The following is a 15,909-nucleotide window of genomic DNA, read 5'->3' on the forward strand; positions in this document are numbered from 1 at the left end:
AAACTATTTAAAGAATAAATTATAAACCTAATATAAATTTGCAGAACATTTAATTAAGCACTGTGTACTTTGTATCTTGTTAGTTAAGAATTCTAACATTTGTGTATTTGAAAGCTCTAAATTGATAAGAACGAATGTCCTAATGGGGATTCCCAGACTAAATTAGATACTCTTGGCTTGATTTTTTTTCTATCTTTTTATGCCACTCTTTTATGCTGAATGGAGGGAAACTTAATAAGACCATCTGGTTACATCTTTTACTCACATTATATTGAAGTCATTTGTTTAATCCAACCCCAGATGTGAAGTGATCCAAGATGGGCACAGATAAAATGCTAGCTTAGGCTTCCTAGCAGCTGCTTGTCTTCCTTGGAGCGTAGGAAAACAGAGACATCTCTAAGAACTGAGGGGCAGTTAAATGAAACCACAAACTATAAAAAGAAGCATAGAATTTGCCTTTCAACAAACTAGCTAGTTAGTCCTTTCATTTTTTTTTTGTAACAGCTTTATTGAAACATAATTCACATACATAAAGTTCACCCTTTTAAAGTGTACAATTTATTGGTTTTTAGTATAGTCGCAGAGTTATACATAGATCACTACTGTCTTGTTCCAGAACATTTTTATCACCCCAAAAAGAAACCTGGTACCCGTTAGCAGCCCTCCATTCCCTTCCTCCTGGCCCTTGGCAATTGCTAATCTATTTTCTGTCTCTATGGATTTGCTTATTCTGTACATTTCATGTAAATGGAATCATATAATATGTAGCCTTTCTGTCTAACTTCTTTCATTTTGCATAATGTTTTCAAAGTTCATTCATGTTGTAACATGTATCAGAACTTTATTCCTTTTTATGGCTGAATAATAGTCCCTTGTATGGATATACCACAGTTTGTCCATTCAGTAGTTGAAAGGCATTTGGGTGGTTTCCACTTTTGAGCTCTAAAGAATATTTCTGTGAACATTAGTGTACAGGTTTTTGTTTGAACGTATGTTCTCAGTTCTCTTGGGTATCTAAGAATGAAACTGCTGAGTTATATGGTAAATCTACGTTGAACTTTCAGAGGAATTTTCTAAGTGGCTACACCATTTACATTCCCCCAGGCAATGTATGATGGTTTCAATTTCTCCACATCTTCATCAACACTTGTGATTTTATTTGTCTTTTTATTTATAGCCATTCTTTTCCGTATGAAATGGTATCTCATTGTGGCTTTTATTTGCATTTCCCTAATGACTAATGACATTGAGCATCTTTTCATGTGCTTAGTGGCCATTTGTATGTCTTCTTTGGAAAAATGTCTATTCAAATCCTTTGCTTATTTTTAATTGGATTATTTGTCTTTATGTTGTTGAGTTGAAAGACTTCTTTATATATTCTAGATGCTGGACCTTTATCAGACATATTATTTGCAAATATTTTCTCACATTCTGTGAGTTGTCTTTTTACTTTTTTGATGCACAGCTTTTAATTTTGAAGAAGTACAATTTATCTGCTTTATTGGGCTGGCCCCATGGCTTAGCGGTTAAGTGTGCGCGCTCTGCTGCTGGCAGCCCGGGTTCGGATTCCGGGTGCACACTGACGCACCGCTTCTCCAGCCATGCTGAGGCCACGTTCCACATACAGCAACTAGAAGGATGTGCAGCTGTGACATACAACTATCTACTGGGGCTTTGGGGGGGAAAAATAAATAAATAAAATTTAAGAAACGAATTTTATCTGCTTTGTCTTTTGTTGCTTGTAGGTGGTCTCAATTAAGAGTCCAGTTAAGAGTCTAGTGTAATAACCTGGTGGAGGGATGATAGTGATTGTCTAGATTGGTAGTAGTGAAACAGAGACATTCGGACAGAGTAGGGGTAGGTATATTTTTATGGTAATTATGATAATAATAGCAAACATCTTTTTCAGTGCTTATTATGTGCTAGGCACTGTTCTAAGTGCTTTACATGTTCATTCATTAAACCTTAAATCCTATGAGATTTGCATTATTATTCCCATTTTGCAAATGAAGAACCAGAAGGCACAGAGTTGTTAACTAACTTTTCCATGGCCATGTAGCTAGTAAGTGGTAGATATATTTACTATGATGTTACCTCTAGGTAAAGCCTATAATGACATGTAAAAGCTTTATATCTGTAGTGCTATTTCCGTGTGTTTTCACTACCTTTTATAATATTAAATTTTAAAGATTATTTTACGTTTCAAGTTGGTTACTCATCCAATGTAAAATTATATATGTGTGTGCATGCACATGTGTATATGTATCTGTATTTGTATTTATGTGAATACATATATACACATAAATATATACATAAATACATATCCACTTATGCCTTAAGAGATATCTGGAAGAATGTGTTCCAAGATAATAAGAAATAGTTGTCTCTGGGTTGTGGGATTTATGTGAGTATGTGTGTGTGAATTTTTTTTAACTAAAATGATTTTATCCAATAATTATGTGTTATTATTGAATTGAAACGGCTATATTCACCTTGAAGACAAAACAAAATATCTCCTTGCTATTGAATTTAGAAAAGAACCTTAATCTCATTGGTCTCATGTTCCTAACTCCTATCTTGTATTGCTTTCTCTTATAGGAAGGCTTTCTGTACAGTTTTCCCTCTCTGTACGCTGGAGTATCTTGTAAACTATAGGAATAATACTTACTGACCTGAGGGTCTTACCTTGCTTTTGACTTTGACTTTAGATTTCTGAGGTTCTTTGTGCTTTGAGGTCCATGATGCTCCCACAAGAATACATTTACCACCATGATGGTGGTACAAAACAGGTCAGCAAACGGGTTCATGGGCCATATATGGCCTTCTGTCTGTTTTTGTACATCTCATGAGTTAAGAATTGTTTTTATAGATGAGATTGGAATCTATTTGATGATACTAATACTAGCTTAGAACCCCAAATAAGCAAAATATTGCTTCTGTATAAAAGGATTCCATTCTTCTCATTAGTAGACCTATCTTACAAAAAAGTTATATTCAGTAAAAATTTTGTCAAAATTTGTTTTCTTTCGTGTTGCTATAAGTACCTGCATGGTGTCCTTGGTTTTGCTTCTTTTCCTTCAAAGCCTAAAATGTTATTATCTGACCCTTTACAGAAAATCTTTGCCGAACCCTGTTGTAAAAGAAACCTGCGCTTGTCTCATGTCCGTATTTATTCTCTGCTTCAGTTAATAGCATTTTGAAATGCTACCTTGGAGCCACACAGTGTATCCCTTGCTGTCCAAATCTGATTGGATTGGTCAGTTTCTGAGTTCAGGATAGTGAATAGTCAATGTTTTTAAAAAAATTATCTAAATATGTTTGCTCCCTAAATTTGAGAGTAGGTTTGGATAGTGCTTGTTTGGTGCCTGTACTTGTTTAACTTCTGTTTATAACAGTTGCCTGATCTGTACATGGTAAATGTTATTTGCCATGATATTTAGTACTGTGGAGCTAAATCAGAGATACAGCTCCCATCTAGCTCTCCTGTTTCGTGATGCGAAAATATTAACTAGAAATATCATTCCAAAATTGAGGCCCCCAAATCATGCAGATGATGTCATATTTTTTTTATTACTAGTTTGCCATTATGTAAGGTCTTTCTTTTTTTAAATAATGTATGAAAAACCACCCAATTTGTTTGATAATACCAACAGTTATATCGTTTTGTATTTTGTGGGTAGGCGACTTGTTATCCTCTGTAATGTCATTTAAAGGATTAAACTTTCTCTACTCTCTTGACAGCTAATATCTTTAGCAACTGTTCTCTGCTCATTTGTGTATCCTGATGTGTCTTCAAGGTCACAGAGCAGAATCACTTCTCTAATAGCAGTTTTCTAAGTAAGCATTTAGGTGGAATTCTGTCTTCCTGCCTTGATACTGATTGTTAGCACCACCTCATATCAGAAGTAGTCTTAAAATGAAAGACGGAAACTCCTTTTCATTGACAGACCAGGAAGTGGTCTTGATTATAAGTGTTTTGGAAAAAAGTTTTAGATAACATGGTTTAGTTCCACTGTGGATGGAACATAAATTTCTCAATAAGCCTTGAGATGTTTTTCTTTACATATTTGATTCTGGCATGTGTTAATGCATTTGATATTATGATATTAAATTCATCTGGTCCTGAGTTGGTTTTCTCTTGCTTCTGCTATTTACACATTTCTTTGTCCTGCCCTTTCTCTTTCTCTTGCTTTTCTATAGGTCTGTTTTGCTGAAAGTTATTGTAGGCAGAGTACAGGGGTAAAACACTTGTAGAATGACTTTTTATTCGTAATTCTAGAATCCCTGGGAGTTAAATTTGTCAGCCTTAAGGAGATTCTTTAATTATAACATTAATGTCTTTTGGTTATGTCACAGTAATTGAAATCGGCAGGCATGTGGTTGAATTTTGGGTTTATTCATGTATGGATAATTTTTGTCTAGCAGTATCTAGCAATGATGTGTCTCATCTTGATATAAATTTTTTATTTCAAAGGTTCCAGGCTCCTTTACAGACTTGTACTTTGATGAATACTTATCACTTTTGTTTGTGGAGTGTTTCTGGAATATTAGTCAAGATTTTAATCTGAGTTTAGTCTTATTTGAAGATCTAGTATATTGGAAAGGTTTCTTCTCTGAGTGCTTGAGGAGTTTTACTTAGCTCATGTTGTTATGGTAGCTAATGTGCCTCGTATCCATATATATGTATACACACATATATATACATTTTTCATGTTAAATCGCGCTCAAATATCTTATCTTTAGGGGCTGGCCCAGTGGCGCAAGCGGTTAAGTGTGCGGGCTCTGCTGCAGTGGCCCTGGGTTCACCAGTTCGGATCCCGGGTGCGCGCCGACACACTGCTTGGCAAGCCATGCTGTGGCGATGTCCCACATAAAGTGGAGGAAGATGGGCACGATGTTAGCCCAGGGCCAGTCTTCCTCAGCTAAAAAAGAGGAGGATGGGCAAAAAAAATGTTATCTTTAGTCTACCATACTTTTACCTTGTCTAGATTCCCTTTTTTTAATGCACTGTTAGATGATTGTTTTATATGGTGGAAAATTATTTCATTTAGTCGATGTAGAAAATCTTTCTTAAGTACCTGTGACTTGCCTTCTTTTTAGAGGCTATGCTTAAAAATGGTTAGAACAATGTTGAATTTTACTTGGCTTTCTTTTTTGTTTTTTGTGAGGAAGATCAGCCCTGAGCTAACATCCATGCCAATCTTCCTCTTTTTGCTGAGAAGGACTGGCCCTGAGCTAACATCTATTGCCAATCCACCTCCTTTTTTTCCCTTTGTCTCCCCAGTGCCCCAGTAGATAGTTGTATGTCGTAGTTGCACATCCTTCTAGTTGCTGTATGTGGGATGCCGCCACAGCGTGGCCCGACAAGTGGTGTGTCGGTGCGGGCCCGGGATCCGAACCCGGCTTGCCAGTAGCGGAGCGCACACACTTAACCGCTTAGCCACGGGGGCTGGCCCCTTGGCTTTCTTTTTTAAGTATTAAAGTATTAAAGTAACTGGAGACATTTTTGTTCAAGTCATCACCATTAGACTGATAGCAAGATAAAAGTAGTAAATTCAGTTTGTTAATTTGAAAATACTGGAACGTCTATATTCAGTGCCTAATAAGTGTCCTACAAATTAGTGACTAGCTTTCCCTAGAGCAAATCTGTGGACAGCTACTTGTTTTTGTAAGTAAAGTTTTTTTTTGAATATAGCTGCACTCATTGATTTACATATTTTCCATGGCTACTTTCACACTAGAAGGGCAGAGTTGAGTAGTTGGCAACAGCCAACAGAGACCATATGGCCTGCAATGTTTGCTAACCACAACAGATATGTAAGTTTTTTGTTTTGTTTTCTTGTCATTAGAGTTTTTTTTTAATTGAATAAATTTGATGTGTAACATTGCATAAATTTAAGGTGTATAGCATGTGACTTTATATTGTAACATGATTGCTGTTGTAGTCATAATTTGTCACATTACATAGTTATAGTACAAGATTATTTTCTGTATTCATTATACTGTACATTAGATCTCTATGGCTTATTTACCACTCATTACAAGTTTATACCCTTAAACACTATCTTAGCCCCCAACACCCCATCCCCTGGTAACTACCATTTTACTCTCTGTTTTTTACGTTTGACTTTTTTAGATGCCACATAGAGGTGATATGACACCATACTTGTCTTTCTCTGTCTGACTGTCTCGCTTAGCATAATGTGCTCAAGATCCATCCATGTTGTCACAAATGACAGGGTATCTTCCTTTCTTGTGGCTAAATAATATTCCATTGTGTAAATATTAGCACATCTTCTTAATCCGTTCATCCATTGATGGGCATTTGGGTTGTCATTACAGTGTTTTGAGGCCTTTTCTCCTCTGCATCCCACCTCTTTCAGGGTCCTATATCTCTGACCATTGAAGGAACTTCTACCTAATTTTCCTTCAACTACTCTCATCCCCACTACAAATCTAGTGCCCTACATTTTACTCTCAGAATCATCCTTCCAAAATTGAAATCTCGACTCCACTATGTCTTAAATGAAATCCTAACACCTCTTGCTCTGGCTTTTGCTGACTCTCATGTTGTGTCTAACATACTGAACTACTTGCCCATCATTTCTATCTATCTATGCATTTATATCTAAAATGGAATATTTGAATATATCTAAATTAGAATGTCTTTCTCTTCTTTCTTTGTAAGTATATTCTACTTCAAAACTCAATTCCAGGGCCGGCCCCGTGGCTTAGCGGTTAAGTGCGGGCGCTCCGCAGCTGGCGGCCCCGGGGTTCAGATCCTGGGCGTGCACCGACGCACCGCTTCTCCGGCCATGCTGAGGCCGCGTCCCACATACAGCAACTAGAAGGATGTGCAGCTATGACATACAACTATCTAGTGGGGCTTTGGGGGGAAAAAATAAAAAAATAAATAAAATCTTAAAAAAAAAAACAAAACTCAATTCCAGAATCCGGGCCTATACAGATAATGTTTTTTGGGCCACTCCTAACCCTTCACCTTTACCATCTCCTATTTACCTCTCATAAGAGATTTCATATTTTTCTTCCTTTTTGTTACCACTGTGCCTTATGCATAAGACAGTTATTTCACTTTTATGTATTATGTTTTCACAAATTTCTTACATGTCTTTTCCTCCTGTTAGGCTGTGAGCCCAAGGATTAGTTCTTATTCACCTCTTTGTTCCTAGTGCTTATTAGCATGGTATCCAGTGAATATTTGTTAAGTGAATGATTGGATCAATAACTTCACCTACATTGTATAATGTGTTTTTTATTTTTATTATTCTATGCTTTTTAGAAGGCAAATTCATTTAGAGAAATAAAGCTGACTTATATATCTTCTCTTATAGCTGTATAGGGTGAAACTGCCTAGGTCCCGTTTTCTGACTTGGCATTCTATGCAGCAAGGGACAGAATTCCCTACTCTAAATCTTACCAAATGCCTTATATGGAGTTTTTATCAGTATTCACCATGAAACTCATCTGTAGAATAAAATTTTTTATTTATAACCTGACCTTAGATAAATTTGGTTATGAGGCAAGCATAACCAAATGTGAATTTCTATTCACATTTGGTGATATATGTGTGATGCCCTTAGAGAAATCCAAATAGTATCAATCATTTCTGTGTTTTTCCGTATCTCATTTCTAGGTACAAGACATCTGCTTCAGCCATGACTGTCGCTGGGTTGTGGTCAGTACACTCCGGGGGACTTCCCATGTTTTCCCAATCAATCCTTATGGTGGCCAGCCTTGTGTTCGAACACACTTGTCACCACGAGTCGTGAATCGTATGAGCCGTTTCCAGAAAAGTGCTGGGCTGGAAGAGATTGAACAAGAACTGACGTCTAAGCAAGGAGGTCGCTGTAGCCCTGTTCCAGGTCTATCAAGCAGCCCTTCTGGATCACCTCTACATGGTAAACCTGATTTTCTCTCTCTCCACTGAACTCTATAATCCTTCTTCCCCTTATACTTAACTTTTGAGATCTGGGATAAAATAAAACCATTTTTCTAATCTGTTCATGCAAAGATAAGATCTTAGGCTCATTTGGGGACATTATTAATTTTTTATATTATTTAATAAATTGAAGTCAATATGGTAATGGTGATCTTTACCATGCTACTTTAACTCCCTAACTTTTTCAATATATAAGGGATACTTTGTGTCATATATGAGGAATATGAAGTTCAAGACTATTTTCATAAATTTAGAGATTGAATCTCATATCTATAGGTCTTTTCCAGAAAACTCTGTCTTAAATCAGAGTCAGTACTGTAGTTTATTAAGAAATATTCACTGTTGGAGAAAATAGTCATGAGTCATATGTATTTTAGAGCAGCATTTGCATTTTATTTTAAAATATATCTCTGTGGGATTTCTATGAATATGTTGCAGGAAAAACAAAACAAAATAAACATATAGCTCAATAATTTATCTTAGAGCAAATAGTCGTGTAACCATCACCCTAACCAATAAATGAAACATTACCAGAAGTCCCCTTTCGTTCCCCTTTCCCGTAAAAGTAAACCGTGATTCTGGCTTTTATGGTAATCACTTCCTTACTTTTTAAAAATAGTTTTACTCTTAGGTAAGTTATCCTTAAGCACTGTTGTATGTATATAGATGGAATTATGGAGTATATTGTGGTATATTCAGCTTCTTTAACATTATGTTTGTGAGATTAATTCATGTTCTCTGTAGGTTTACTTCATTTATTTCCATTTCTCTTACATATTCCATTTGACAAATATGCTTCTACTTATTTATCCTTTCTACTACTGTTGATGTATATTTGAGTGATTTCCGGTGTGGGGTTATTGTGTATAATGATGCGATGAAAATTTTTGTAGTTGTTTCTTGGTGCAAATGTGTACTCATTTTTGAGTGGAAATGCTGAGTTATAACATATGCAAATCTTGACCTTGGTGGGTTATACCAGAGTGGTTGTACCATTTCATTCCCATCAGAATGACAGAAAATATTTGTTGACGTCAGATGACACTTCTTCTAGAACATTGCAGATACTCCCTGACAGATGACCAATTTAGGTTTTTAAGCATAGAGAATTTTATAGAGAGAGATTATGGTTACTCCAGAAAACAATCCTTATTTATTTAATTGATCTGAAATTCATATAACATAAAATTAACCATTTAAATGTTAACAATTTAGTGGCATTTAGTACATGCACAATATTGTGCAGCCACCGTTTCTGTCTAGTTCCAAAAACATTTTCTTTACCCCAAAAGACAACTGCATATTCTTTAAGCGGTTACTTCCCATTTCTCTTTCCCCACACCCTTAGCAACCACCAATCTGCTTTCCATCTCTATGGATTTACCTGTTATGGATATATCATATAACTGCAATCATAAAATATGTGACTTTTTGTTTCTGGCTTCTTTTGTGTAGTATAATGTTTTTGAGGTACAGCGTGTATCAGTACTTCATTCCTTTTTATGGCTGAATAATATTCCATTGTATATATATACTACAGTTTTTTATCCCTTCATCCATTGATGGACATTTGGTTGTTTCAACCTTTTAGCTATTGTGAATGGTGCTGTTATGAACATGTATGTACAAGTATTTGCTTGAATACCTCTTTGCAATTCTTTTGGCTATATACCTATCCTTATTTGTTTTAGCTTCTGCTTGAACACATATTATTTTGTAATACCTAATCCATTCTAGATATGTATTTTCTGTAGGAAGTTTTAAGATAGATTGAAAAAATAGATAGGTAAATGGAATCCTGGGGAGAAATTCTGTAACTCAAAAAAATTTGAGGGGCGGCCGCATGGCCTAGTGGTTGGGTTTGGCACACTCCACTTTGGCTGCCGGGGTTCACAGGTTTGGATCCTGGGTGCTGACCTACACCACTCATTGGCCATGCTGTGGTGGTGACCCACATACAAAAAATAGAGGAAGATTGGCAAAGATGTTAGCTCGGGGCGAATCTTCCTTGAGCTAAAGGAGGAAGATTGGCAACAGATGTTAGCTCAGGGTGAATCTTCCTCAGGGGGAAAAAAAAAAATTCAGGACCTCTGTTTTCTCCTTAGATGATGCTTTATGCTTTGGCCCTATTATTTTTATGAGAACAGTTGTTATTCATGTATATTTAACTTAACTAGTGACCCATGATCTTCAAGGATGAAAATCTTTTAGAACTAGTCCTAAGTGAAAACAGTCATTTAAAAAAGTATTTAGAATTAAAAAAAAATGTTTAGAAAGCTATGAGATATTCATATTTTCAGTCATTTGCAAGAAATTTTACTTCAGAAATAAGTACTTACATTTTAGGTGTAAATATTTTGTCATATAATTAGGTGGTGGTATAGGTTCTTTGAGGACCTTTGTGTTTGTGTTGAATATTTTTCTTAACTTAAATTTCACCAAACACTTCATGGAGAGAGATTCAGAGTGCATGTGGGGCAGCTAGGTTGACCAGAGAACTAGATGTACTAGTAGAAAAATTAGGAAGGATTTATAGTCCTTCTGTTTATACATCTTCAGAGAGTATTCTTTTGAGCTTCTTTTTTCTTCTTAGTTTTCCTTCTGTATTAAGTATACCACATATCAGGTTCTGTGCTAGGCTTTGGGCATAATGTGCACAAAATATTAAGGTCATCTCTGCCTTCGTGTGTCTTCTACTCCAAGGAAAGCAACAGATATTAAATGACTGAACAGTTACCTTTCAATATATTTTTGCTAATGGGTGTAAAATGCCAATCAATTAAGGATTTGTCATTTGTAAAACAACAAATAGTTGAAGAGCAATACTTGATTTCTGAGTCAAAATATACTATTTTCTCTCAGCTTCATTGCTTCACAGCTCTCTTCATATTTTTTCACAAAGCTAACAGAAGATATCTGAGAGAGGAGATTATAGACTGTTTAACAATGCTGTTGTACTTAACATTCCCTTTGAAAGCAAGGAATTTCAGGAGGCATTTTCCTCCTGATAACATGTTAAAACTTTATTATGTTGGAATTTCACCCCATTACACTGTGTAGTTTTTCTCATTTTTAAAGCGCGGCCATTAGAGCACTGGTCATTTTTCTTCATCTTCTTTTTGGATCTTACATGTCAAAACAAAATGGGCATTGTTGTTGGTTAGTTCTAAAAATGATGTATTTACAGTTTGTGTGGATAAACAGTCTGATGCTGGTCAAAAACAATGTAAACCTTTGAACAGGGAGGGATTCATCTTGAAAATGAATCATGCTTTGGCGGTATTACCGTTGTTTGTCTGTGCTCTTTTTAGCAAAGTAAAGGAAACTGTTAAATAACAGTTGATATAGGGATATTTCCTTTTTACTCTCTGGAGTCAATCCAGTTTAGGTTAGGATTATTTTATCTATTCGCCTTTTTTTTTTTTTTTAGCTAACAGAGGATGTTTATTTATTTGAAATATATTCTCTGTAAATATCTCTTTCATTTCCGATCTCGTTGCCTGCACCTTAGTCTATGTGAAGGATTCTTAATTTAAGATCCATAAACATGAATAGGAAAAAAATTACATCTTAGGTTTACTATCCTCTAACCAAAAATTTAAGAAATTATAGACGACACACGACAGTAATATTAGCAGTACTTGTGACATTGTCACCAATAAAAATGCATATGTTTTCAGTCACATCTATGTGAAATATATATATCTTGAAGTGTTTTGAATTACTGAAATATATTTTGAAATATTGTTTATATTTGTCATTGCTTTGAAACTATATATTATTATGTAATAATACTGATTTTAGTATTTATTACATATATTACTATAGCAGAACTTAATTTTTAAAATATATTGATAACTATACTTCAAAATATTAGGTTTCCTTTGTAATTCTACGTATTTTATTCCATGCATTTATAAACATTATTCTGAGAAAGAGTCCACAGGCTTTCCCAGACTATTCAAGTAGTGCATGACACAAAAATGATGAAGAACCCCTGATCATCATTTCTTACTTCATCTGTTTCAATAGCCTGCAGCCTTTTTTTTTTTTTACTATCACAAGCATTTCCCTTGTTACCTATAAATATGATTTTCCACTTTTCTACTTAAAATCTTTGTGTCTCGCCATACTTTGAGAATGTTAGAGAAGGTCCCATTTTATTTCCAGCTTCCTGTCTCACCACACCTAGATTTCTGTACCCTTGCCTGCATATGCCACATAAATTCATTTCGTGGTACCTTTCCTTTTTGCATACTTTTCTCTACTTGAAATAATTGTTACCCCCTTGAATGCCTACTAAAACTCTACTTCATTATGATCTAGATAAAAATATCACTTCATCTCTCTCTCTCTTTTCTTTTGTGAGGAAGATTAGCCTTGAGCTAACATCTGTTGCTAATCCTCCTCTTTTTGCTGAGGAAGATTGGCCCTGGGCCAACATATGTGCCAGTCTGCCTCGACTTTATATGTGGGATGCCTGCCACAGCATGGCTCGACAAGCGATGGGTAGGTCTGCGCCCAGGATCCGAACCTGCAATCCCTAGGCCGCTGAAGCGCAGCACACAAACTTAACCACTAGGCCACTGGGCCAGCCCCTCACTTCATCTCTTAAGCCTCTCTTAATCATCTCTTGATGTTGTGTCATCTGTATCAGCCTTGATATTGGCCCTCTGAACATACTTCCATTATAATATGTTAATTGTTCACTGACATGCCTTTGTCTCCCATTAGACTGACCTCCATGAAGACAGAGGCTTTTTGTTATTTCTATTTGTATCTTGGCACCTCACATAGTATTTGGTAAAATATAGACTCTCACGCTTTGAGCCAAAGTTTTCAAACATCTTTAGAAGTTCTTCTAATAAAAACAATTTAGATTTAAATTATTACTTGTCAGAATGAATAGCTTTTCATTCATGGTAACATTGCTTTTCATTTTAACTTCTGTAAGATACATTCATTTATTCAACAACTATTAATTAGTGTTCACTACGTCCAGGCACTGTTCTTGAGCTCTAGGAGTATAGCAGTGAGCAAAAGAGGAAATCCTCCCTGTTCTCATGGAGCTGACTTTCTAGTGGAGTGGTATGAATGATAAACAGGATAGATAGAGAGATAGAGATAGTTTTAGTGCTATGGAGAAAAATAAAGGATGGAAAGGGAATAGAGATTGCCTGGAGAAGATTGCAATTTGAAATTAGAATGCTTCCTGCAGGCCTTACTGAGATGATGACATTTGAACAAAGATCTGATGGAAGTGTGGGAGAAAGTCATGCAGACATCTGAGGAACATGTTCCAGGCAGAAGGAACAGCGAGTGTGAACTCCCTGAGCTAAGAATGTGCCTGGATTTGTTCAGAGAAGGGAAAGGAGGCCAGTGTGGCTGAAGCACGGCTTGCAGGGTACATGGTGGAAGATGAGGTCAGAGAGGACATGTGGCCAGGTCATGTCAGCCTTTGACTTATACTCAGAGTGGGATGGAGAAGCTGCGGAGAGTTTCGAGAATAACAGTGACATGATAAGACTGTGTTTTCAGCAGGAGAGGAATGGAGATCTGTACTGAGAATGCACAGTCTGTAGGTTGACAAGGGTAGAAGCGTAGTGAGTTGTGATTTCAGCAGGAGAGGAATGGAGATCTGTACTGAGAATGCACAGTCTGTAGGTTGACAAGGGTAGAAGCGTAGTGAGACCAGTTAGGAGAATATTGCAGAAATCCAGGTGAGAGAAGACAAGACTTGGACCGAATTGTTTATAGTGGATATGGTGAATAGAAATTGGATTCTTGATACGTTTTCATGGTAGGGATATCAGGATTTCTGGTATATTTTATGTCAAGTATGAGAGAAGAGAGAAGAGAGGAGTCACGGTGACTAGTTAGGCATTTGGCCTGAGCAGCTGGAAGGGTGGGGTCTCCATCAAATGAAATAAGGAGCACAGGGTTAAAGCGGGTTTGGGGATAGGGACAGGATCAGGAGTTTTGGACATGTTTAGTGTAAGATGTGTCTTTGACCTCCTGGTGATATTAAGGAGGAAGTTGGTTTTATGAGTCTGGAGTTCAGTTGAAAGGACTAGGCTGAGGATAGATGTTTGGAAGGCATAGTAAAGCCAAAAGCTGGATGAGATTACCTAGTATTAAAAAAAGAGAAGATGGGGGCCGGCCAGGTGGCATAGCGGTTAAGTGTGCGTGCTCCATTTCGGCGGCTCGGGGTTCACAGGTTCAGATCCTGTGACAGGATCCTGTGACAGTGTGCACTGACACACTGCTTGTCAAGCCATGCTGTGGCAGCGTCACATATAAAGTAGAGGAAGATGGGCACGGATGTTAGCCCAGGGCCAATCTTCCTCAGCAAAAAAGAGGAGGATTGGGGCCAGCCCTGTGGCTTGGCTGTTAAGTGCGCTTGGCGGTTAAGTGCATGCACTCTGCTACTGGCAGCCCGGGTTCGGATCCTGGGCGCAAAGCGACGCACCACTTGTCCGGCCATGCTGAGGCGGCGTCCCACATACAGCAACTAGCAGGATATGCAACTACGACATGCATCTACTGGGGCTTTCGGGAGAAAAAGGGAAAGAAAGGAGGAGGATTGGCAATAGATGTTAGCTCAGGGCCGATCTTCCTCAGCAGAAAGAGGAGGATTGGCCTGGATGTTAGCTCCGAGCTGATCTTCCTCACAACAAAAAAAAAAGAGAGAGAGAAGGTGAACAGGTCCCAGGCCTGAGCCCTGGGGCCCTTCAACATTAAGGAGCCAGTTGACATAGAAGGGAAAAGAAATCCTAGGCAGCCAAATGAAGAAATTTTTTTCTGAGAAAAGGAAGTGATTAATGTGTTAAATTCTGCTGATAGGTCAATTAAGATAAAGCCTGAGAAAAAGATAGAATACCATCAAATTTAATAATGTAGAAGACATGTGACTTTGATAAGAGCAGTTTTGGTGGAATGGTTGGGGCCTGTTAGGAGTGGGTTTTAATAAGAACAGGAAGAGAGAAATTGGAGATTAGTATTGACAAGTCTTTCAAGGATCATTCATGTAAAGGGGAGCAGGGAAATGTGGCAAAGTTAAAGGGGAAAGAGGAGATCGCTTCTGTTTTCTCATGGAAATAGGAATTGAAGATGGTTGCAGGTATTGGGAGCTTTGAGGAGAAAGGCAAAGGTGGGAAAATAGTCCTCTGGGAGAACAGGGATTCCTTTTACCAGTTAGTAAATTTTTGCTGAACAAAGAAACCGTTTCTTCCACTATTATTTATGCCCTAAGCAAATTCAGTTACTTGCCTTCGCTTTCCAGGTTCAACACCTTGTTCCTACGCCTGAATTGCTTTCCGCTTATTTCTTCAGGTACACGTTGAATGCATCCTTCAAGCTCAGCTTCTCTCGGCTTATGATACACTTCCTGCCTCTTAACATATAGTGTCAAACTTTATGTATTTCCTCCCTCTGTGTGCTCTTTGTCTGTACTTACTGCTTACTACTTCCTACCTATTATTTTTGGTGATCTCCATGACTAAGTTGTAACTTGCTTGGAGAGGCTGTTAGAGGACCTGGAGTCCGACTACCTGTGGTAGAATCTATCCTCCATGACTTCCTAACTCTGTAATCTTAGACAAATTACTTAATTTTCCTGTGTGCCTTAATTTTCTATCTGTAAAATGGGGATAATAATATTACCTACCTTAGAGAGTTACTGTGAGGATCAAAGCACTTCGAGTAGAGTTTGGCACATACCAAATAATCTTTGAAAGATTGGCTGCTGTGATTAGTATCATTCTTGATACTGTTTATTATTGAGGAGTTATGTAGGACTGATTCATTTTTCATATTTTTGTATAGTGCTTTTTATCCAGAAACAGAATAAATGAGTAATTCACTGGATAATGAGTGAAGGAAATATAATTGTGAGCTTATTGTGTACCGGGTTTTATAGCATTATTGAACTGAGTATTGATAAATTGACT

At 37.1% G+C, this 15,909-nt stretch overlaps 1 protein-coding gene across 7 annotated transcripts in view; it reads left to right on the forward strand.

Moving 5' to 3' along the window:
* Positions 1 to 15,909, forward strand: part of BCAS3 (BCAS3 microtubule associated cell migration factor) — a 562,723-nt gene that overhangs the window by 212,981 nt on the left and 333,833 nt on the right. For all 7 annotated transcript variants that reach the window (XM_014790917.2, XM_004434813.3, XM_014790915.2 and 4 more), the window contains exon 15: positions 7,655 to 7,919. In XM_014790917.2, the coding sequence (XP_014646403.1) occupies positions 7,655 to 7,919 (265 nt within the window). The remainder of the gene's footprint in view (positions 1 to 7,654; positions 7,920 to 15,909) is intronic.

Source organism: Ceratotherium simum, chromosome 16 (genome assembly GCF_057802395.1).
Source record: "Ceratotherium simum simum isolate JZ-2026a chromosome 16, ASM5780239v1, whole genome shotgun sequence".
NCBI lineage: Eukaryota > Metazoa > Chordata > Mammalia > Perissodactyla > Rhinocerotidae > Ceratotherium > Ceratotherium simum.